The sequence below is a fragment of the Pseudocercospora fijiensis genome (genome assembly GCF_000340215.1).
Source record: "Pseudocercospora fijiensis CIRAD86 unplaced genomic scaffold MYCFIscaffold_6, whole genome shotgun sequence".
NCBI lineage: Eukaryota > Fungi > Ascomycota > Dothideomycetes > Mycosphaerellales > Mycosphaerellaceae > Pseudocercospora > Pseudocercospora fijiensis.
The window spans coordinates 1204617-1227859 of NW_006921537.1; the positions used below are offsets into that span (position 1 = coordinate 1204617).

General features: G+C 47.2%; 6 protein-coding genes across 6 annotated transcripts; 1 reads left to right on the forward strand and 5 right to left on the reverse strand.

Moving 5' to 3' along the window:
- Positions 1 to 768: 768 nt before the first annotated feature.
- MYCFIDRAFT_189268 (uncharacterized protein) lies at positions 769 to 3380 on the reverse strand (the record flags this gene model as incomplete). The annotated part of the gene is made up of 4 exons (XM_007930078.1): positions 769 to 784; positions 907 to 932; positions 1724 to 3104; positions 3181 to 3380. 4 exons carry the CDS (start codon positions 3378 to 3380, stop codon positions 769 to 771), a joined length of 1623 nt encoding a protein of 540 aa, XP_007928269.1.
- A 600-nt stretch (positions 3381 to 3980) lies between these two features.
- Positions 3981 to 5856, forward strand: MYCFIDRAFT_189269 (uncharacterized protein; the record flags this gene model as incomplete). The annotated part of the gene is made up of 4 exons (XM_007930079.1): positions 3981 to 4136; positions 4213 to 4430; positions 4525 to 5519; positions 5804 to 5856. The coding sequence occupies 4 exons, from the start codon at positions 3981 to 3983 to the stop codon at positions 5854 to 5856; spliced, it is 1422 nt and encodes a 473-aa protein (XP_007928270.1).
- Positions 5857 to 6826: 970 nt separating this feature from the next.
- Positions 6827 to 8610, reverse strand: MYCFIDRAFT_97341 (uncharacterized protein; the record flags this gene model as incomplete). The annotated part of the gene is made up of 3 exons (XM_007930080.1): positions 6827 to 7052; positions 7125 to 8201; positions 8327 to 8610. Coding segments are annotated over 3 exons (1587 nt in total), but the record flags the coding sequence as incomplete, so codon positions are not given.
- Positions 8611 to 9826: 1216 nt separating this feature from the next.
- MYCFIDRAFT_115122 (uncharacterized protein) lies at positions 9827 to 12292 on the reverse strand (the record flags this gene model as incomplete). The annotated part of the gene is made up of 3 exons (XM_007930081.1): positions 9827 to 10050; positions 10138 to 10873; positions 10943 to 12292. Coding segments are annotated over 3 exons (2310 nt in total), but the record flags the coding sequence as incomplete, so codon positions are not given.
- An 822-nt stretch (positions 12293 to 13114) lies between these two features.
- Positions 13115 to 14101, reverse strand: MYCFIDRAFT_78649 (uncharacterized protein; the record flags this gene model as incomplete). The annotated part of the gene is made up of 1 exon (XM_007929909.1): positions 13115 to 14101. The coding sequence occupies one exon, from the start codon at positions 14099 to 14101 to the stop codon at positions 13115 to 13117; it is 987 nt and encodes a 328-aa protein (XP_007928100.1).
- A 257-nt stretch (positions 14102 to 14358) lies between these two features.
- Positions 14359 to 16178, reverse strand: MYCFIDRAFT_215787 (uncharacterized protein; the record flags this gene model as incomplete). The annotated part of the gene is made up of 3 exons (XM_007930082.1): positions 14359 to 15450; positions 15539 to 16091; positions 16142 to 16178. The coding sequence occupies 3 exons, from the start codon at positions 16176 to 16178 to the stop codon at positions 14406 to 14408; spliced, it is 1635 nt and encodes a 544-aa protein (XP_007928273.1). The 3' UTR covers positions 14359 to 14405.
- Between the last annotated feature and the right edge of the window lie 7065 nt (positions 16179 to 23243).

Sequence of the window (23243 nt, forward strand, 5' to 3'; positions counted from 1 at the left end):
AGTATAGATGCAAAGATCGTACAACACACCTCCAAAAAAACAGCCACAGAACGGCGCGACCTGCACAACTGCTTAGCTCTCGATCTTCACCGCTTTGCTTTTCCCGCCCACGACTTACCATCGGTATCCAAAAATAATACCCTCCCGCAGACCACACCTCACGCCCATACCCCACCGCATACGACATCACCCTCGGCCCAAAATCCCTCGCCAGATTAATCGCATACCCCGTATTCCACCCAAACGAAGCCCCCAGCCCAAAGACCAAAAAGAACAACGCCAAAGGGAAAAAATTCCCGCTCGCGGAAAACGCTCCCCGATTGCTATCGTCCTTCAAAGCAAAAATCACAAACATCAGAAGACTACTCGCGAGGAATTCGCTGAAAAATTGACTCGTTTTCGTCAAACTTTCTTGCGGATATGTACAGAAAATCGCGGCGGTGGCGTTGGGGGAGGGCGGGACTGTTCTTGATGTACTGCTTCCTTCGAAGGCGTTGATGCCGTTGATGTAGTTCGCATAGACGATTCCCGCTCCGACGAAACCGCCGAGGAATTGTGCGAGGAAGTAGATGGGGAGGCGTCGGAGAGGGAGTTTTCTCAAGAGACAGTTGGTGAGTGTTATGGCTGGGTTGAGGTATGCGCCGCTGTCTCCTGCGATGTAGATTCCTAGCATTACGCCGAGACCCCAGCCCCAGTTGATGGATTGGTAGGCTCCAAACCCGTCGCCTCCGGGGGCGGTGGTTTGACCTGTGCTTAGGAGGACTTGGGCTACGCTGCCGTCGCCCTGGATTATATGGATAAGTTAAGAAGGTGGGATCTATGAGATGAGACGGGAGGAGACGTACGAAGCAGATCATTATCATTACTCCGAAGAACTCGGCAAGAGGCTCTTTCAGCGCGCCTCGCAACTTCGTCCATCGCAGCTCTGCATGCTGTGCTGTATCATGCTCCTCGATTATCGGCGCTGTGGGATGGAGTCCTAGTCTTTGTCGGGCACGTTGGACAGCCGAAGAGGTAGTGTGTAAATCAAGGCTATCATCACCATGGCCTCTCTGCTTCTCTCCTGGAGGTAAGGTTTCCTGCTGCGCATGCTCATGGTGTGACACAGATCCATCGCCGGTAGGAGGCAGATTGTGCGCATCCTCATAGCTCTTGTTACCAAGGTCTGTCGAAGTGGTCTTGCCACGGTTGTCCATTTCCTCTTCAGTTCTTGATGCAGAGGAGGACGATTTCGAGAACTGATTCACTATCTAGCACTACATCACCTACCTTACCCCTCCTAGAATAATGGTTACACAACATGGCGAAGCGGTCATCTGCCGTGTAGGACGAGGTCAGATGCGAGGCCTGAATGGGCGAACAAAGGGCTCGCTTGGTGATGCAATTACGGCTCATCTCGATACAAACGGCCTCCATTCAAACAATGGTTCGCGTGGAGGATGGCTGAGCTAGCGAGACCCGATGGAGTGTGGAGCTGAGCCTCGGTAATAAGTGGTTCGCACGTGAAAGGTGAATGCAGGTGTGCGACATTCACATGATGAAAATAATTTGCTGCATGTACTCACAGCATCGAGAACACGCAAGCGAGAACACCAGCCATCGCTACAGTGCTTGTTATGCTGGCACGACGGGTTGTAGCGCTCTCGTCAGACGTGGTGCTGTTGCTCCCAGTCTCGCCTTCAGTCGCGTTGCCTCCGGTACTCGTGCTGGACGTACTATTGACGACCGATATGCGACCATCGAGCGCAATGTCTACAGGAGACTGCTGCTGAATGTAAGCAACGAGAACCTCATCCTGCGTGTCAAGAGTGATTGCATCTTCGAATGGCGTAGCGAAGAAATTGTCGCCACCTCCTGCAAGAAAATCGAGCGTCACGATAGTGTACTGAGCTTCGCGGTCCAGGTCACTATCTCCGACCGATACGCTGACGAGCTTCGTTCCGTTGTCGTTCTTCGGATTATATTCAATCTGAATCCCTTGACTGACTTGCAAGAAGCTGGTAACTTCTTCGTTGCTGACAAGATTGACACCGGAGAAAATGCCTTCAAGAACGTTCCAGAGATCGTCGCCACTCATCGTGATTTCCACCAGAGAGTTGCCGAAAGGAAAGCTTGTGAGGACTTCACCACGAGTGATCGGGCCCTTGTCGATAGTTGCTCGGATGCCTCCAGCATTAATGAGAGCAAAGTCGACTGTATCGCTCTCGTTGCGCCGGTAAGCGAGCATTGCGTCGGCCATGAAGTTGCCAAGCAGACACTCTTGCTCTTGACATGTCTCTTGGTCGAGAACCACATTTGAAGTGCCGATCTCTTCGGCTGCGAACGCCTCAAAAGGTCCACGCCACTCTTCTATCTGTGCTTGGAGAGTCTCGTTCTGGGCAGTTGTGTTTGTGATGTGGATGGGCCCGCCATGGTATTCCAAGATACGTCCCTCTTCGTCGTAAGTTACATCTATGTAACCGAGATATTCGCCCCATCTGTATGCAGTCACGATAAAGACTTCTTCGTCGTCCAGGTTGCGGACGATCGTGGGATATGGGCCTTCCTCATCCTGGCCAGTGCCTAGGGGAGTATGAGAGTGTCCGCCCATGATCAGGTACAGACCTGTCGTGTTCTGCGCAAGTGCTTGGTCCTCATCATAGCCGATATGAGTGAGAGCTGCAATTCTGGTAATATTTGTGGTATCACGGATCAGGTCGATTGTGTTTTGAACGGCAGTTCGGACGTCTGAGAAAGTGGTGTTTTCGCCTGGACTGGAGATATCTGGGGTTGTCTCAGTTGTGACTCCAATCACAGCAAGCTGAAAGTCATCGTAGATGTGGTATGGCTTGATCGTTCGATTCAAGACGGGATGGCCGGACTGAATATTGGCTGATATGATAGGGAATGTCAAGTTCTCGAGGAATTGGCCCAACATGTCGTCGCCTCCATCGAATTCATGATTGCCTAGCGTCATTCCATCAAAGCCGAGTTGATTGATGGTCTCCGCGATCTTCTCGCCACCGTAGTACGTGTAGAAAAGGGTTCCTTGAAACTCGTCTCCAGCATTGAGGAACAGACTGCTGTTCAGGACCGGCCTGCGCTCATTGATTACGGTAGAGATTCTGGCATACCCGCCATAGCAGCCCTTTTCAGGATCTGGTGCCGTGTCAGATTTCGCTCAACCTTAAGACAGCCTACTCACCTGTGCAGTCGGTCCCTGATGATCGAAACTCGTCCAGATGCGCATGAACATCATTGATGTGGAAGAATGACTGGTTCCAATTGCCGTCTCCGTCGATATATCGCTTCTGTAAGCGCCGCTCACTGTACAGTACATCTTCAGCTGAGACTAAAGCAGGCAATAAGGCAAGCAGACCAAGCTCCCATGTTGACCGCATCTCTCACTATGGCCTTCGAGGGGACGCCCTGTGATCCAGTTGCTGTCTGGAGGCAGAGGGAATGATTTCAATCCATGCTCAAGGATTCCGATGCCTTTTCAAAAGCCATCGCGGTGTTGCCCAGCGGTTGGAGGCCCGCCTGCAGGCCGTGACCTGCCATCTCGAGGCATTCATTGACCGAGAAGCGAAGCCCGGCGACACCACCAAGCATTTTATCGTGGGCAACACGTGTCTTGGCTCCGACAGAGTGGACGTATCGTCGTTCGCAGTTCAATCACGTCCAGGTTCAATTTTCTTGGTATGGCTGGGCAAGAGATACCGCAGGCTTGGCGTGAGACGTTGGAGGCGATGTCCGCTGGCGGGACAGCGGAGAAATGGCAGGGAGAAGGAATGCGCAACCACAGTATGGAGTGGAACGGCGGAGATACGGTGGGTGAGATCACATCATTTACGGTCGCAAAGCCATTTGTCATCCGCAGGCCATGTCGGCCTGCTGTTCCGAATAAGTATCCATACCTGGTATACCATGCATCTCGAACACCACCAGTATCTGCATACCATCTTTAAAGTGACCCGGACAGACACCTCACTACCGCCAAAATGTCCGAGCAGAAGCAATTGCATCTGACAGCTTTCATGCGACCTGTATCGCTGCATACAGGTGCATGGCGATACCCGGGCAGTTATCCGGATGCCAACTTCAATCTGCAGCATTTGAAGTCCTTCATTCAGAAGCTCGAAGCTGCGAAGTTCGATGTATGGAAGAAGTCTTCGTTCTTGTAGGCATTCCACATCTGACCTACGAGCTGACCATTCACCCGTCTCGCATTAGGCCTTTTTCATGGCAGATCACCTGGCCGTGCTCAATATGCCGGTGGAAGCACTGAAGCGGAGCCACACGACTACCTCCTTTGAGCCATTTACCCTTCTTTCGGCCTTGTCCCAGTGCACGGAACGAATAGGACTGGCCGCGACGGCATCAACGACCTACGATCATGCATACCATATCGCGAGACGATTTGCATCTTTGGATCACCTCAGTAATGGAAGGTACGTCCTGCTCCGCCAAAGCGGACTGTGGTCTATAGCATCAGGATCAATGAATGCTACAGTCATTGATTCGGAACTGATGGTGAGTGTACAGAGCTGCCTGGAATATTGTTACTACAGGCAACCCCGATAGCTCCAAGAATTTCGGCCAAGAAGAGCACATGCAGCACTCCAATCGATACAAGCTGGCTCGAGAATTCTACGACGTTGTCACTGGTCTCTGGGACTCCTTCGCGGATGATGCCTTCCCAAGAGATCGCGAAAGTGGTGTTTATATGGATCCCGAGAAGATGCATGTGCTCAATCACAAAGGAGATGACCTAAGTGTTCGAGGACCATTGAACATCGCCCGACCAGTCCAAGGATGGCCCGTCATTGTGCAAGCTGGTCAATCCGAGCCCGGACGACAATTGGCTGCAGAAACTGCAGAAGCAGTATTTTGCTCACCTAAAGACATGGATGGTGCCAAAACACTGTATAAAGACATCAAAGATCGAGCGAAAAAAGCAGGACGGAATCCGAACCACATCAAGATCTTACCCGCCGCCATGATTGTAGTCGGAGATACTGTTGAAGATGCCCAACAGAAACGACTCAATCTCGATTCACTTGTACACTACGACAGTGCTATCGCCTCCCTGTCGATTTCGCTTGGCTGCGACGCTTCGCAATTCGAACCAGATGCACCAATTCCAAAGGAACTACCGCCTACGAATGCCTCACACACTGCTCGCGAATCCGTAATCCGACTAGCAGCAGCAGAAGGTTTAACAGTAAGACAACTTGCGCAGCGATACGGAGGCTACTCCGGACTCGCATGGGTCGGAACTCCTCAGAGCATCGCAGATGGTATGCAAAAGTGGTTGGATGAAGGCGCTTGCGATGGCTTTACTTGCGTAATGCCATATCTCCCACAAGGACTAGATGATATTACGCAGCGAGTCGTACCCGAATTGCAGCGCCGAGGGATTTTTAGGAAGGAGTACACTGGAACGACACTGAGAGAACACCTTGGTTTGCCGAGACCACCGAATCGATTCTTTTCGGGGCAGACGTTGCCGCCGCAGATACAAGCGATGCGGAATCCCGGTCAGGCTATGACTGCTGCGGAGACTGCGGATGGGAGTGTAAATGGTTATAAGACGCCATCGAAGAACGGTGCGGGTGGCAATAGGTTGTCGGCTGAGGAGCTTGAAGCTATTCTGGAGGCGTCGAGATGATGGTATCGATGGAAAGTGCTATCGCACCACGGTGGCCGTCATCCAGCACCAGCAGGTGAAAGGTATCTCGTCGTTGGTTCAAGGAGTGATATCCGCCCTTGCACTCCAAGAAGAAGAACCGGCCAAGGCCTGCCTATGCTATGCAAGCGACAGGGCTGATGAGCTGTGACGACGAGCAAAAAGGCCGTGGCTCGACCAAACCCTAAGACTAAAAGATTAAACGAGAGCTTCACCATGAATCGAACATGGGTTGCAAGGTCATGAACTTTGTGTTTGGAGAAGTAAGTAGTGAAGTCCGGATCCAGCGTACCTTGCACGTAAGCCCGTATACGACCATGGATGTTGACGTTCTACCAAATGGCTAGATCTCATGCGTAAACGGAGTTCATGATAGTCAAAAGTCCAGGAAGCGCTGTACAGCCAGGTTGATGTCCAAGATGAAGAATGGCCTCGTGTCTAGAGAAAAGAGAAGTGCGAGCAGAGAATAATACATCGACACAGTAGTAGCTTCCAGGCTGGCGGCGGGGCTAAGCAAGCGCAAGCCACCGACAAAGCAGGAATGCCCCAAATTGAATGAACGCCGGGAAGGCGGCCTCAACACCAACTCGCTCCATTCCACTTTACCTACATGTATCTACTCTTCCGAGTAGCTCAAGAAACTACCAGGTCCCGACCAACCAACCCTCATCGCCCATGAAGTTCCACTCACCCACCCGCCAAGTGCACCTGGGTATCATCATACCATATCGAAACTTCAAAATTTTCTTCTTCCTCTTCTGCAATCTGTTTGATGAAGTCCAGCTCATCTCCTCGCCTATAACCATAACCATAACGTTTCGTCCCAAGAGATAATACTCATATAATCATAATCATATCAAGCCATCACTCCTACTGTAGCGGAGTAGTAGTAGCAACCACACACACACCCCTCAAACCTCAATATCGATAATCGATCACGAATCTGTAATTTTCTCGCCTAAAAGGGCCCCTCGTCAGTCTAAGTACCAATAATACTCCCTTCTACAAATCAGACGCTGCAAGTAAAATGTGAGCACAAAAACGAGGTTGAAAAGCTCGCGGACGGACTTACTCATCCTCATCTCCCACACCGGTCCAGCCACTTCTGACTCGTCCTTCGTGGTAATCACTCACAGGAGGATGATTATCCCGATCCCCAGAGCGATGGAGCACAAAGTCCAAGACTTCGCTTCTGGGCTCGACGAATTGCCTCGCGCACCAGCCTATTGGTGCAGCATAAGGCTTGGTCTTGCCGTCTGCATCGACGCAGCTCGATCGGAGGAAGATGGTCTGGTTCTTGGAATCTTCGCGCTCGTAGACCTTGTCGGAAGTGCCGAAAGCGATGAGTCGGAGTTTGGCGGGTTGAGAGTCTGTGCCATCCTCACTCGTATTCGTGTTCGCGGCGGAAGCTTCGTCTTCATTATCGCTGTCATCTGATGCCGTTGGAGCGGCAAACGTCTTCGTGCCCGCAGCCATTTCGAAGCCTCTCTGAGCCAAGCCTTGCAGCAGACTCTCATACACCATTCTAGGGAGTAGTTGAGTGCTGGGCTTGTTGGTGGGCCAAGTCGTGATATGTAACGTGACCATGTTCTTGAGGTGTCCACACGAGCTTTCGAAAGCTTTCCATTCCTCGCTGGGACTCCGGATGAGACTCGTATGTGGCCATGCACACGAGAGCTGCTCAAGGTCTTTCGACGCTTTGCAGATCTTCTCGAAGTCTTCTGTGGCCCATACGAGCTCTTCGCTGTCGCAGTCCGAAGAGAGCGACGCGGTATGCGAGTCTTGTGCGCAGTGCACATTCAGTAATTCGAGCGTCTTGCCATGCCGCACCACACCTGCTGCAGCCGGCATGGATTTCACGTTTTCGAGGTCGATCACCAGATCTCGTAGCCCGGATACCAAGCAGAGGAAGCCGTCCAGCGCGAGAAGAGCTTCATTGTCCGGGTTGTCTCTATGCTGGAATTCTAGCACCTTTAAGTTCTTGGGCAAATGGCTTGACTTGCTTAGCTGTCCAAGCAGAGTGTCGGCGCCCGTGCAGTGATACAGACGCAGATACTCCAGGTCGTGGAACTTGACAAACTTACACCAAGTTTCTGCGCAATGTCTGAGCCCCACCTTATGCAGCCTCAAACTTTTCAAGCTCTTGAATGGCGTGCACTGCTCAAATGGTAGCATGTGGCCGAAGATACTTCTCAAGAGCAGTCCTGGTTCCGTAGCAGAATCATTCAGCTCGCGACTCTCGATATTGCCACCAGAGCCAAGGTCGTGCCAGTGGCAATGCACGATCAGTTCTTCCAGCTGATCTTTGCACTTGTCCACAAAATAGCCACTAAGATTCAGTGTCTCGCGATTTTCGGGATACAGAGCCAGCTTTCTCGCATGCGTGAACATGTTCTGTTGCAATTTGGCATTCTTCTTGAGCTCTGGAAGAATGTCGCGATCAAGGTCCATGACTTCCAGCCATTTCATCTTCCGCTGGCGCTTGTAGAGGAGCAGGAGGTTGTCGGTGGAAAAGGGTCGCCATGGACACCAGCTGTTGCGGTAATAGCTGGTTAGCATCAGCAGGTCAACTTTCATACGACTCTCCACAAAACATCGAGAAAGAAGCTCTAGAGGCAGCGCGTCTTTCTCAGATTTGACTGGATTTATCAAGCGTACCTGAACTCTTCAAGCGTGTCTTCTGGCAAGAATTCGAGTATCATGCGAGTTGCAAATTGCGCCTGCTGCTCTTGGTTGCATTTGTCGCGCACTTCGGCGAGGTACAATCTTAGCTGGCGAATGTGTTTGAGGCCGATATTACGAGGATTGACGAATGCCGTCAGGCGGTTGTCGTTGGTGCTGCCCAGATCGAGTGCGACATTGCGGTATAGAGGGCGTACAGCGAGCGAATGCAGCTGTTTCGATACGAGGCATACATTCTTGAGGTCGGACGGGCGGATTATCTAGCAGGCATTGTCAGTATCTCGAGCGGTAGTGTTCCAGCGCGACAGGCTGTGCTGGAGCTTACCCGCTCTACGATCTCGCCTTTCAGCTCTTCTGAGAGGGCATTGAATGTTGCTTTGCTATCCACCTCGTCTTTCGTGCTGGCGGCCAGCTGCACTTTCGGTGCTTCAGGTCGCTGCGTCTCGATCTGAGTCGCGACCGCCGTGGCCATGCCTACCCGCTGCTGCTCTCTTCTCACTGTGCCGCTGCTCTTCGATCCGTAATCTCGACAGTCGCGGCGGAAAGGCAGACTTGCTATGGCACAAGTCTAGTAAAGTGTTCCAGCCTGTGTCAATCATAGAAGAAGACCGATGCGGTGACTCAGCTGCACCATTCGACGCCTAGGGGTGGTGGATGTGTTCGAAGTGAGCATGCGCTGTCAAGTAGAATGTAGTCGCGCAGGCGCACGTGTTCGACTGCAAGTGAAGGGAAGGGCACGAAATTCGTTGGGGGTCACGCCACAAGAATCCTTTCTGGAGTGAGGCGCGCACGACAGTAATGCGATCTCTGGTTCAGCCTTGTGTTGAACACTTCACACTCCACCGCACCCCCGGACACTGCCCCGCGGCAGACGCTCAGTTGTCCGCCAAGTGGGGATCTGCCGGAAGAGGCCGCATGCCGCCGACATCGAATGAGATGCCTGCAGATGAGCCGCCATACCAGCCTACCAGGAACTCCCCTGCGACCCTCTCACCGACCCAAGAAAGTGCTTGCGAATCATCACCGTTCGTGGCCAGATTTATCTGTCTCAAAGTGAAACTGACGACACATTCGAAAAAAGCACGTCCTATGGGAACATCAGCCCGACAAAGCCGAGATTGTTAGGGGTATCACAAGGAAAAAGAAGCGATTGGAGTGTCTCGATTGAGGCAGGTAAATATCTCGTCTTCTCTCATGTCTGGTGTCGAGTGGTTCGGGTATATTTGCGTACACCACTTCCCAAAAATGCATGCATGCGTGCTTGCCCGCTTCATCATTCCATCATGACCGCCAACTCCTTGCTGCTATGCAAGTTAAGCCGTTAGTTCCAATTGACCTGTCAACGCCTCTTCTCCCATCATCAACCGAACGCAATCAAGAAGTCGCCTCCGCTTCAGCATCTTCACTGCTCTGCCGCTCCATCTCGGCGGCGAGGGCTGCTTCCAAATCAAGATCATCTTCATCGTCATCGGCTCCAGCATCACCAGCATCAGCCGCAGGTGTCGCGCCATCCTGTTTCACGAGGTTCGTCAGAGAAGAGGTCCGCTCGATGGCTTCCTTCTTCCGCTTCTGCAACCGGCTGCCTTCAGCATCGCTCTCATTTTCGCCGTTGCGATCTCCCGACTTTCGCTTCCGATGACTAGGCGGCGTTTCTGAAGTATCCGCATCGTCTGTGCGGTCACTCTGTGAGTCCTCGGCGTCTGTGTCGAGGTCTTCACCTTCCATGAACTCCTCAAATTCGGCATCATAGTCATCCCATTGATCTGGTGCTTCCTCCTTGGTAGGACTGCTGTCTTGGCGATCCAGTGTTGGAGCGTGCTTGAGCCACTCTTCAGAATCAGTGTCCATGTCAGTTGGAATGGCTATTGTCAGGCCGTTGGCGTTCCCGTTAGGTGTCTCGGCATCCGTTTCGTCTTCAGTTTGTGCGGCGTCTTCATCCGACTCGGAAAGCTGATACTCGTGGCCTTCAAAACTGTCGGGTAGGCCAGCTGTGCCGTTTGCCGGCGCATCGGAATGGATGCGGTACATGTTCTCGTCGACTTTCTTCCACTGCGCAAAGCATGCGTGGAGCCAATGCTGGCTAACAATCGCGATCCTGCCGGACTTCTTCGCCGCCTGTCGTACTTTGGCTGTTCGTCGCTCGGGAGAAGCGATGACATGTGTGGTCTTCTTGGTGATGTTTTCGCTGACAGTCGCACCAAAGCTCTTGGCCCAGACGGCAGTATCATGCGAGTGGATGTCCACACCGAGCGGAACCACGCCGGAGAAGACGAGATGCACGCCCGACAGCACTTTTGCCTTCATCCGATCCATGATGGCCGCGGCATCGGGAATATTCTCGAGATCATCCACTGATCGCTTCTTGCTATGTCCTGGCCGCAACTCTGCTACCCGGCCACCCTTAGTGCCCGAAGCATTCTTGTCGAGCTCATCATAGTATGCATCATGCACGCTGCGCAGGCTTTGTTCGAGGTATATGAGCTCCGTATCGTCATTTGCCAACAAGTTGTGCCGGTACCTGTGCTGGACTGGCTCTAACGGCGGTTCTTTGTTTGCGCCATTCTCTGCGAGAAGCTGTGCTGCTGCTTCTACTGCTGGCGACTCTTTTGCCTCCTCATCTTTCGAGGCCTCCTTCGCCTCTTCTTCTTTGGCCAATCTCTCAAGCTCTTGTTGCTTCTTCAGCATAGGTCTCTCTTCGACCTGCTCGGCGATCGTCTGCTCTTGCTCCTCTGACTTCTCCTTGATGCTTTGAGCATCTTGCTTGCCCGCCATTGACACCATCTGCTCCACAGCTGATACTTCGCCATTGGTCTGGGGAGGCGTGGTAGGCGCGGTTGACGGACTGCTGGCAGGCGAGCTGTCATTCGAATCTGCTTCGGTGCTGCCATCATCTGAGGCGGAGTTCTTCGAGGGGGTTCTCTCCATTTTCGGTGCGGCGGACTTCAGGGCCTCCAGTTCAGGTCGTTTGGGCAGAAAGCTGCTGTTGATGTCACCTATGCCCACAAAGAACTCGAAAACATTGACTTTGATGAGGTTCGACGTCCAGTGCCACACGTCGGCGCGATCATCGATAATGACTACCATCCTCGTGTCAACGGGGAACAGCCTCTTCAAGTTCTTAGCTGTCATGCTTCCACTCTCATTGCGTGACAGGATGCGATCGCCAAATATCTTTTTCTCGGGGTCGATGATCTTGGCCACGCTCTCGGCATAGGCGCGCGTGCCCATTGTGTAGATATGCATTTCGTAAATCTCGGACAAAGTCGACAGGAACTGCTTCAAACCTGGGCGCGGCTTGATATAGTACCACGTATTCGGCTTGTCATCGTCCAGCTGGAACTTTTGCACATCCTGAAGTGCTTCGTAGTTTGGGTTGGAAGGGTCGTTCTGCCATTCGGCAATCGTGGGCTCGACAGAAGCGTGAATGATGGTCTGGTCGAGATCGACGACCAAGCTCAGGCGGCGCGATTGAAGAAGTCTACGCTTGCCCTCTTCATCCACCCTGGCCGCCTCTCCTGCCGAGATTAGCAGATCTTGCCGGCCATGCACGATGTTCGTGGTCGCGCGATCCGTGACAGACTGGGTGGAGTTGTATGTTGCGAGGCTTGTCAAGTCATTGCCGCAGTTGGCGCATATGTTGCCGAATTGAACGTCGTGCGTGCATGGCTCGTCCACGTCGGCCACGAACGTTCGACCTCTGATGACTTGGCCGAGGTGCACCTTGAAGGTGGCGATCTTGCCTTTGGTTTCGCTCTCGAAGGAGCCATATTGCGATCGCTCATTGACCTTGTAGTCTCTGATGTCGTCGTCGAACTCTTCTATTTTGGTCTTGTACTCGTACCAGAAGAGCGGCGCGTTGACGTCGATCTCGTCGCCCTCCTGCCGCAACAGCTTGGTAACCGTGATCGGATACAGGAGGCTATCTGGTGTAAACAGGCGCATTGGGTGTCGTTGGGGCGTGCTGCGTGCTGCGCGTCGGCGAACAATCACATGTTCTTGTCGCACGTGGCGGAGCTGGGTGGAAAGGCCGGCTTTGTTGAGCGACAGAGGGAGCTCAGGGTGACACTACACGTAACGCAAGCAGCACAGATTCATCTACGAGTGAGGTCGCATGACTGCAATGTGGCCGAGTGCATTCAAGGTAGGGGTTTCTAGAGCTTGGTGTCGCCGAGTCAAACACGCGCAATTGGTGATGAATGAATGCTGTCCGCAATGGAGGTGCGCGTGGGCGTGGAATGATTGGGGTGGCTGATGCAGGGCGCGTGGATCAGGTGTTGTGTCGTGCTGGCGTGGATGGCGTTCAATGAGGGATTGTCTAACTGCTGGCGCGTGAAGCATTCGGGGAGAGAATGAAGCGAGGTGCACTGCCTTTACTTAAGTAGAATGGAGAGCTCAGCGGCCCGGGCCGAGCGCAGGCCCCACTTCTCCTTCCAATGATGAATGCGGCGACAAAGGATGAAAGCTGCCGTCTGGCACGCGAACAACACCTCTTCCGTCTTCCGAAGACTACGTACAGTACATCGACTGCGCAGTATGTATCTCGTCATCGTCAATAGGGTAGGCTGGACCGCTCGGCACGACATCGGGTAGCTTGTGCATTGCGTATCTCTAGAAGTGACATGGAGCTCGACAAGCTACAACGAAACGCCATGGATGCTGAAGGAGCGGTGTCTTTGTACACCTGCCAGCTTCAAAGCCGCGGCAAGTGAGTGACACCGTCGAAGGGCATATACATAAACAGACAACGGCCAACAATCGTCTCCATCACGGCTCAAACATCGCAGTCCAGACATCCATACTCTTCACCTCGCCACTCTCAGCCAAACCTTTCATCTCCTCCAACTTCGCCTTGAACTCCCCCTCCAAATCGTCATCAGCATAATGCCTCTTCACGATCCCAACCTCCCACTTCCCATCCTCCAACTCCGGCCCTTCAATCCATTTCTCCCTCATCAACTTCCACCCCACCTCCTCCGCCAACACCAACATCCGCTCAGGTCTCATAGCAATCTGCACATTCCCCTTCTCAATCGATTTCCCCGCCTGAATCTCCGCCGCCAAAACATGCGCCTTCGCCTCACCACTCCCCTCTCTCATCCCCCACTCCGCCAAAACCAACTGAATCGGCCTCGAGCTCTTCCTCCCACTCGCCATCCCAAACAAAGCCCCCAACAACTCCCTCAAATACCCCTCACTCTCCAAATAGAAAATCGAATGCGCCAAAACCACAACATCCGGCCTCCCCCTCGTCGCAGCTTTCATCCCTTGAATATACTCCTGCGCATCCTGCTTCACGAATTTCACCCAAGGTCCAATATTGCTTTTGTTGATGAAAGCCTGCGCTTGACCTAACGTGAACGGAGATCCATAATCCAAGCTCGCGGGATCAATCGCAAAAACCTTTCCAGTATTGCTCGAACCCGTGGACACGAAATGTGCGAGAGCGACCGTCATGTCGCCTTGCCCGCAGCCGATTTCGAGAATTGAGCGGTCTTTGAGAGCTTCGCGGGCGTGGTGGAGGGATGGGGAGCCATTTTCATCCGGGTAGCAGGCTGCGAGGATGTCGAGACGATGTTGGAGTTGGGAAGTTTGCGTGGGTGTGTCGCCGCTGATCGTATATTTTGCGAGCCGTTCGGCGAGGTCTGGTAAGTCGGCGAGAAATGGGTCTAATGGGCCTGTTTCTTCTGAGGTTTTGGGGGGTGCTGGGGAGCCTTGGAGGGCTTCGAGGGTTGCTGTGTCCCGGTCTACCATGTTTAGATAGAGATATGATGGTGTTGAGTTGTTCTAGTGTTGGGTTTCTTTATAGGTTTGTTGCGATGTCATGTTAGCAAGCTCCTACAGATCAGCAGTGAGGTGTGGCCTGCATCCATGCATTTGTCTGAAGAGATCGACACGATCAGCTCTGTAGCCAACACGTCATAACTTCGTGAGTCAGGTACAACAGCCGCTTATGCCACATCCGGAAAGTGCGAACTAAAGTGAGTAGTGCTCGTGATCCTTGGAGAGCGGCCGTCAATATGCGTATTTGGGCGAAACTGGTACGTAGGACGATGCATTACAACTGTGCTCGCTCTGCTTTCACAAACAATCCCTTCTTTCCGCTCTTCTCCTTATCTCGCAACACTCTTCGTAGGATCTTGCCTGATGCACTCTTAGGGATCTCATCAATGAATTCGACTTCTCGTACAGCCTTATACCGAACCTTGTTGTCTCTTGTAAACTTCAACAGCTCCCGTCCGAGCTCTGGACTTGGTTTCTGGCCAGTCGTCGGCACAATGTACGCCTTCGGCACCTCTCCATTATAATCGTCTGGAATTCCCAGCACAGCAACGTCCTCGACCTTGGGATGACCCAGCAGGAGATCTTCCAGCTCAGCTGGAGCAACGCCGATTCCGCGCACCTTGATCAGTTCCTTGATACGATCCAGAATGGTGATAACGCCGTGTTCATCGATCGCACCAACATCTCCAGTGTGAAGATATCCTTGCTCATCGAATGTCTCTTTTGTTGCTTTTTCATTGTTCAAGTAACCCATGACGACTTGTGGACCTTTGGCACAGATCTCGCCAGGCTCTCCAACACCGCATTCCTTTCCGTCTTCTGTGATGATTTTGACCGTTGTGCTAGCGCATATTGTGCCGACGGTGTGTGCATACTCGAAGTCGTAAAGTGCAGGTGGATGCGCAGTGATACACGAACACGACTCCGTCATTCCATATCCCTGCTTAAATCCACATTGCGGAAATTTCTTCTTAAGAAGGTCGAGGATTTCTTTGCTCAACGGCGCCGCACCTGACGACAATCTCTTCAAGAATGAGAGATCATACTTGTTGACGATCGGATCACGAACCATTCGGATGATGATCGGCGGGACGAGGAGCAGCTCCGGAATCTTGTACTCGCACACCGTATTGAGCATAGCTTCCATTGTAAACGCAGGCAAGAAGTAGACCTCGGCATTGATCAGAATCGGTAGGTGTAATACGTGTACGAGGCCTGTAATGTGAAAGGAAGGCAGAACAGCCAATACTCGTTTATGGTCGGAAGGTGTTATCTGCATAACCTGGAGGCACTGCGCGATGACATTCTGATGTGCAATCCTGCATCATGTCAGTATATGATCGCTTTGACCTGCAACGAACTTACATCACAGCCTTGGGTAAACCAGTCGTTCCGCTTGAGAAGGACAAGAAACCGCAGACATCGAAGTTGGTCTTGCCCTTAGGGATCTTGAAGTATGGCACTTGTTCGCCCAAGTTTTTGCCCTCCTCAATCAGAGTCCGGATATTCTTGAAGCCTGGTAAATCACCTTCGAGGAGGAAGATGTTCTCCTTGGGCACACCGGCATTCTTCGCGGCCTTGGTGGCGACTTCCATACTATCCTTGTGTGTAAACAGAAATTTTCCATCTGCTTTCTGAAGCGCATAAGTCATCTCTTCGACGTTGTACGCAGGGCTAGCCCCAGAAACCTTGCCACCAACGCGTAGAGTCGCGTGCATGGCCACTGGGTACCATATTGTGTTTGCGCTAAAGAGCGAGACTGTCTCTCCTTCTTTCAACCCATATTTCTTAACCAATGCGGTTGACAGATATGTCGACACCTCTTTCACCTGTGGCCAGCTCAGGCGTTCCTTCGTAATGGCATCTGTGAATCCTGCTTGTCGGCTCTTGGGGAAGCGTAGAAGAGGAGAGTATGTTGGCTCTTCAAACAGCCATTCCCAGGTTGTGAGGTGTGGTGGGACTATACAATGTTAGCACGAATACTACCTGAAGCATTGAGGAGGCGTGTACGGAGGATGTCTTGCTGCAAGCTGGGAAAGACAGGCATGTCGGCTGGTACGCGACAGGTGTATTGCTCGAAGCTTGGGAGAAAATTAATACACAAGAGAGCGTGAGGAGACGAAATGTACATACCTGGGTCTACATTGTCAGCTCTACACTGACTCGCCTATCGCCTGATCAAAGGCCTCGGGTAGTGGTGCGGCAGGCGACGTGCAGGAAGAGAGGAGTTGCGCCGCCTTTGCGGCGGCTGTTGTAGGGAGGCCCATATATACCAGAGGCTCAATGCGGGGTTTCTTATACCTCTTACCGCTATTACTACCTAATTCTTCGTATTTAACCTTCTACGACTCGTAATATACTCGCTATTGACTCGTAGAATACCTCTACGTATCGATTTATCGCTATAGAAGGCTTAGATAATATCTTAAGTCTATAGCGATACTATATAGAAAGCAATCGTATAGTACCTTATATAGGAGACCGGTTGTTAGATATCCCTTAATATACTTAAACGAAGGCTTAAAGAGTAGAATATTAATTATAGCTACTCTACTTACTATTACCGAGTTAACGATATTAAGGTACTAAAGATCTAGGTCGTATATACCTTCTACGTTCTACGGTTAACTAATAAAGAGGCGGTTCGAGTACTATAGGCGGATAGGTTTAAGATTAGCTAGCGGAGGTATTAACGGATACGTTAAGAGCTTAGATTAAAGAAGGTATTATTAATAGATAGATAGATAGAAGCGGAAGAATAGATAGTAGAGGTCTTATAGGAAGAGCTCGAGAAGTCTATAGTAGAGTCCTTTAGCCGACGGTATCTATATATCTATATTAGGTCTAAATATAATATTATTAGTAGAGATCGGCTATATCGTATAGCTTCCTTACTAAATCCTAAAGGATTACGAGTCCGCTATAAGCGGGCGCGAGAGTACTATAGAGCGATTATTATACCCGGCCCTAGTTACGTAATATTAATAGATACTTACTATAAATTCGAGCATTAGGGGATATAAATCTACGTAGCGATTAATATTTACTCGCGTTATATTATCTAGATCTATATAGGCATTACTAGCCGGATAGCTGTCTCTATACTAGCTTAATACCTTATAACGATCTAGAATAGTAGTATAATACTACAGATTATTCGATTAGACCGTAGGGTAGAAACGATTCTAGCCGCGGACGCTTACTATAAGACTCGCCTTACGACTCGTAGTAACCCGGAATAAGAATAACCGCTCGCTTTCGAGGACTGCTTTAAATACGGTACGAGCAAGATAAACTAGCGGATTAAGGTATAGTAGCGTTAGCAAGTACCTGCACTAAATAGCTAGAGGGGCTATTTCTACGAGTTACTACGCGAGTTACTATACGATACTAAACTGCTAGCGGATCGGATTACCTTCCTTGTAATCTATATACTAATTATACGTTATAAAGTCCTCGAATTTGTTTACCTCTAGAATAGCTATTATATCCGGAAGTAGGCTAATCGACTATACGTTATACTAGGTATTCCGTATATTCTATACTATTATCTAGAGCTTAGCGGGCATTCTTATTAAGGTATTCCTATACCTAACGGTGCACTTAATAATATAGAGTAAGACCTTTAAGGATTTAGTATATATTAGATTCTATAGTACAGACTCGCTATAGACTCGCTAATAGACTCGCTAATTCCTAGATCTTAAAGCCTACCTATCCGAGGCTACGCTTTCTTAGTATAAGACAGTATTATAAATTTATAGCTTCTCGTATCTAGTAAGTAGTAGCGAGAATAGCGATAATATAGAGCGCCTTTACCGCTCTACCTACTTGCTTCTTTAAGGGTTAGCTAGGGAGTATATAGCTATAGGGTTAGAGCTAGAACTAATAGAGTTAGATAAGCTATTAGCAGTACGTAGTTAGTTAGCGGCGGCTCGGAATTAGGAAGCTAGGTTAATTAAGTTTGTAAATAATATATACTAATCTCCGATCTACGAGCTAGCCGCGAGTATATAGATAGATAGATATTTCATTTGCCTGTTGTAGTGCCTTTCGGCCTATGCAGGTCTATTTCTATATATTGTTTTAGGTAGGAAACTAACTTAGTTAGTAAAAAACCTCCCTCCTATCCTATTTATAAGTGTTAATCTTCCTCGTTTCCTTATTTTCCTTCCTCTAGGGTATACTAGTATTATAGTTGTTACCCTCTAACTACCTTGCCTACTGCCCTGCCCTTCTTTCCCCCTCTTCTTCCCTCCTTCTTATCTACTCCTTAGTTTCCCTTGCTAGTACGAATTGTTATATAAATCCCTATTTAATAATCTACTTTACTATCCTCTTTAGGTCTTCTTTGCTCTAGATTAGCTTGTCGTATTCCCTTTCTATTGCTTTTAGTCTCTAATTACTTCTGCCTTCTAACTATTAAGGGCAGACTAGTAGCATATACTTAGGGTTCTGAGATTAGTAGCTATATTAGTAAGCTCTGCTTTCAATTCCTAGGACGTTTCTTCTAAATAGGTAAGATCTAAGTCTAATATATTTAGATCTAATTTAGATAGCTAGGCTTGCCTCGGCCCTATTTAGGTCCTTATAGAGCTAGTAGTTATATTGACTAAATTTGATTAGTGCCTTTAGGGTTCCTAGTCTAACTTATGTTTTATTCTATTCCTACTCCTATAGGTATCTAGTAATTGATTCTGCTAGGCTTTGTTTCTCTCCCTTTAGCTTGTCTTCCTTTAGCCTTATATTTAGTCCCTAAAGCTCTTTCTCTAGCATTTCTCTTATTAAGACTCTATATTGCTCTAGGTCTTTAACTTTCTAGGGAGTTATTTATAGTCTATCTCGCCTCCTAGTCCTAATATACTAGGCTTTTATCTTGTCTAGTGCCTTTTAGATAGTCTATTAGGCCGGGTATTCTATTGTCTTTACTATATATTAGTATCTTAGTCCCTTAAAGTATTGTTTAACTAGTAGGATCCCTAATTCTATTTCTACTACCCTTATTAGTATAGTTTTGTATACCCCTAGGATTTTCTTTAGGCTTTAGGTTTAAGACCTGCTAACTAGTTGCTTAATCCTCTTTAGTGTTTTCTCCTAGGCTGTCTATATCTATACTCTATATAGCATTACTAGCTTAATAATTGCTTTATATATAACTTTAGCTTTCTCGAATATAGCCCCCTATATAGAGGCTATAAGCCTATTAATAGATTGTATATTAGTATCTGCCCTCTACTTTGCCTTCTTTACTTATAGTCCCTAATTCAGTTTTGGATCTAGCTAAATCCCTAGTACCCTAAGTTCTGCTAATAGTTGGGTTTTAAAGCCTTAGATAGTAATTGATTGTTTTATATTATAGATTGATTTAGCCTTACTAAAGTAGATAAGCTAGTACTTTTCTAGGGCGAATTTTGCTCTATACCTCCTTACCTATTTTTTATACTCCTAGTGCTTCTCTTCTAGGATCTTATAGTTGGTTTCTATTGTCTTAGACTAGGCTAGGATGTTTGTATTATCTACAAACCCTAATGCTAATATGTTTTTTAATTCTAGGAGTAGGAGTAGGTCTACTATAAAGATAAGGAAGAGGATTAGGGAGAGTATTAATCCTTAGGGGATTCCCTTTTTAGTTAGCATTAGGTCTGATTTGAATTTACCTAGAATAAGCTGTATTAATCTTTCCTATAGGAAGGACTAGATAAATTGGACTATCTAGTTTAGTATAGCTTTCTGTTTAAGTATATATAGGAGCCTTTTATAGGAGATATTATTAAAGGCTCCTAAGATATTAAGGGAGAGGAGGGTTGCTACCTAGTTTTAACTATAGTGCTAGATATACTTGATCTGTTCTATAATTAGTTCTATAGCTATTAGTATTAACCTCTTCTTTCTTCCTCCTATCTAGCCTTTAGGAAGGATATTCCTTTCCTCGGCAAAGGTTGTTAGCCTTTTAGCGATAATTTTTTCTAGTACCTTACCTATTATATTAAGTAGGGCTATTAGTCTATAGGCCTTAAGCTATATATAGTCTTCCTTCTAGGGCTTCCTTAGTACTACTGTTAGGGACTTCCTAAATAGTCTTAGGTAGTGTCCTAGTGCTAGGATTTATAAAAAGATATTAGCTAGTACTAGGGCTAGCCCCTTCCTATATGCTTTTAGAAGTTTGTTATAGATCTTGTCTTCTCCTAGTGCCTTATTACCTAGAATTTTCTTTAGGATCCTTTCAATAGTTTCGGGTTTAACCTAGGTATCTCTTAGTATGCCTAGTAGTAGAGTCTCTTATTCTTTCTCCTTTATGTCTAATAGGTCTGCTTATACTTTTCTATAGAAGAAGTATTAGCCTAGGGCTCTTGCTTTCCCTTCTATTATAGTCTGCATTTGTCCTTATTAGTCTATAATATCCGGGAATTATAGTAGTATATCCTTATCCTGTTTAGGTCTCCTTACCTATTTAGCTATCCTCTATATCTCCTCTAGTTTCTTTGTAATTATTCCTATTATAGATCTCTATTCTTGTATCTTGTCTTTCTTAATCTAGATCTTCTTTTCCTAGTAGGCTTTATTATAGTTGTCCTATACTTCCTAGGTATAGGTTCGTATCTACTGCCTCCTAGCCTTCCTTACTACTTTAACCTTCCTTATATACTTACTAGTCTAGTATAGTTGCTAGTATAGTGAATGTTTCTTTACTAGGGTATACTTTCTAGCTACCTATTTTAGGATTCCTATTAGTTCTTCTACTGCTTTATTAATATCCTCTAGCCTTAGTAGGTGCTTTGTTAAGAGTTCCTCTAGTTTTAGGTCCCTTTCTAGTTCCTCCCTAATCCTACCCTATTAGATACCTTTCTAGTTAAGCTTCTCCTCTAGTTCCCTTTCCTAATTAGCTTAGATATTTAGCTCAATCTGTACCGGGAAGTAGTCTAATAATTCTTCTAGTTCCTAGTTAACCCTATATCTTGTAATCCTGTTCCTAATCTAATATAATATAAAGCATAGGTCTAGTATACTACTGCTTCCTCTTGCCTCCTAAGTAATTAGTCCCTTTAGGGTAACAATTTCTATTCCTTCCCTCTCTAATATATTAATTAGTCTTCCTACTAGGAAGTAGTAAGCTAGGGTAAAGTCTAAGCCCTAGAGGGGGTAGTAGAGGTTGAAATCTCTAAGTAGGATTTAGTAGGTATTCCCCTAGATAACTCTAGGTAGTCTTTCTAGGGTTTTTAGTTAGGTACTACTTCTTAAGTCTAGTAGTAGGTTGTATATATAGTAGACTTAGAGTATACCTTAGGATGTCTCTACTTAAACTAATATTAGGTCTCTATCCTCCTAAAGTATAGCCTACTAGGTTTCTATATCTATCTCCTTACTAATATAGATATATATCCTTAGGGCTCCCTAGTTATAGATAATTAGGTAGTATCTTAGGTCTTTAACTATTGCTAGTCTCTTTATATATAGGTTAAGCTAGGGCTCTTAGATTGCAATAATGTAATATTCTTTTAGGTTTAGTACTTAAAGGAAGCTCCTCTATACCTTATCCTTACTCTTATTAACATTATACTATATAATATTTAGTAATATTGCAATGTTTATTAGGTTTTATCTATATTATTTCCCTATAAGTTTTCCTTTAGTCTTCCCTTACTTTAGACTAATATCTAACTAAGCTTTATCTACCCTGCTTCCTTTCCTGCGATATTAAGGTATCTTAGTCTCCCTAGTTGCTAGTAACTCTCTTATACTAGTAAGGCCCTAAACGTAAACCTATTATCTTACGAGACCTCTTTTATAGCACTTAGCTAGGTTGCTTCTATACCTAGCTGCCCTAGCTTGTTGTATATCTTTTTAGTATATTAATTCTAGCTTCCTTTACCTTCCTAGCTGCCTATATTCTTACTAGGTATTCCTTCGCCTAAGAGGGGTATCTTTTAGTATAGTATATATATCTTGCTTCTCCCTTATATGCTTTACATTCTTTAACCTAGTAATCCCCTATATAATAGGAGTAGGTATTAGTTATCTTTATATACTTAGCTACTAAGTATTTATAGTATTGATATTTAAAGCACTATATTATCCTATAGTTGCTTCTATATATCTCTATTTCCAATCTTTTAAAGTCCTAGAACAACCCCTAGTCTAGTACTATATTAGCTTGCTCTATACTCCCTACCTAGATAATTAGGGAAGACTGCTTCTTAGTCTCTTCGATTTTCCTTTTAATCTATACTACTTTTGTAATCTTTAGGCCTAGGTATATAGCTTAGTTTTGTCTCTATAGGCTCTTAATATCCTATTCTTCCTTAAAGCTTCTTATTATACTATAGGCTATAATTATAAATTGCTGTTAGGAGACCTTTACTGTTTTCCCTATCTTAGTTATTTATTCTTTTTGTATTTCTAGCTTCTTTTTATCCTGCTTTTATACTATAAATAGCTTAATTACCCCTTTACCTTCGTTCCTAGCCCTAATTACCTCTTTAACTATAATTCTTTCTATAATCTCTTTCCCTATAAGTCCTTAGATTTCCTTTTACTCCTATAGATCCGTAATATAGACTCTAACTACTATCCTCGGGGGTTTTAGCGCCTCCTAACTAGCTACTGCTACCTAGGTATAGTAGTTTAGGCTTATCTCCTATTATTTCTTCGTAATCTTTGCTACGACTGTATTAGCTACCTTTATAATTACGTAGCTTGCCTAGTTATAGATTGCTTTTAGTCCTCTAAGGAGTTCTAAGATTATTATCCTATATACCCTCTTAGGGGTTCTTCTATCTTCCGCCTTTAGTACCTCCTCTACCCTAGTATATAGTACTTTCTATTCGTCCTCCCTTCCTTCTTAACTGTTTTCCCTTCGTCTCTAATTGTTCGCTGCTATAGCCTTCTTATATTAAGTAGTAGCTATATACCGCGAGTATATAGCGAGTCGCTTTTTCTAGTTCGATTTTATCTATAACCTTCTTAAACCTCTACTATTTCTACCTCTATTTATCTAATTATGCCTACTAATTAGGGTACCTAGCTATATACTTTATTAGATTATTGCTTATATACTAGTAGTTATCCCTATTGTATACGCTCTTTATAGGAGTATAGCAGCGAACAATTAGAG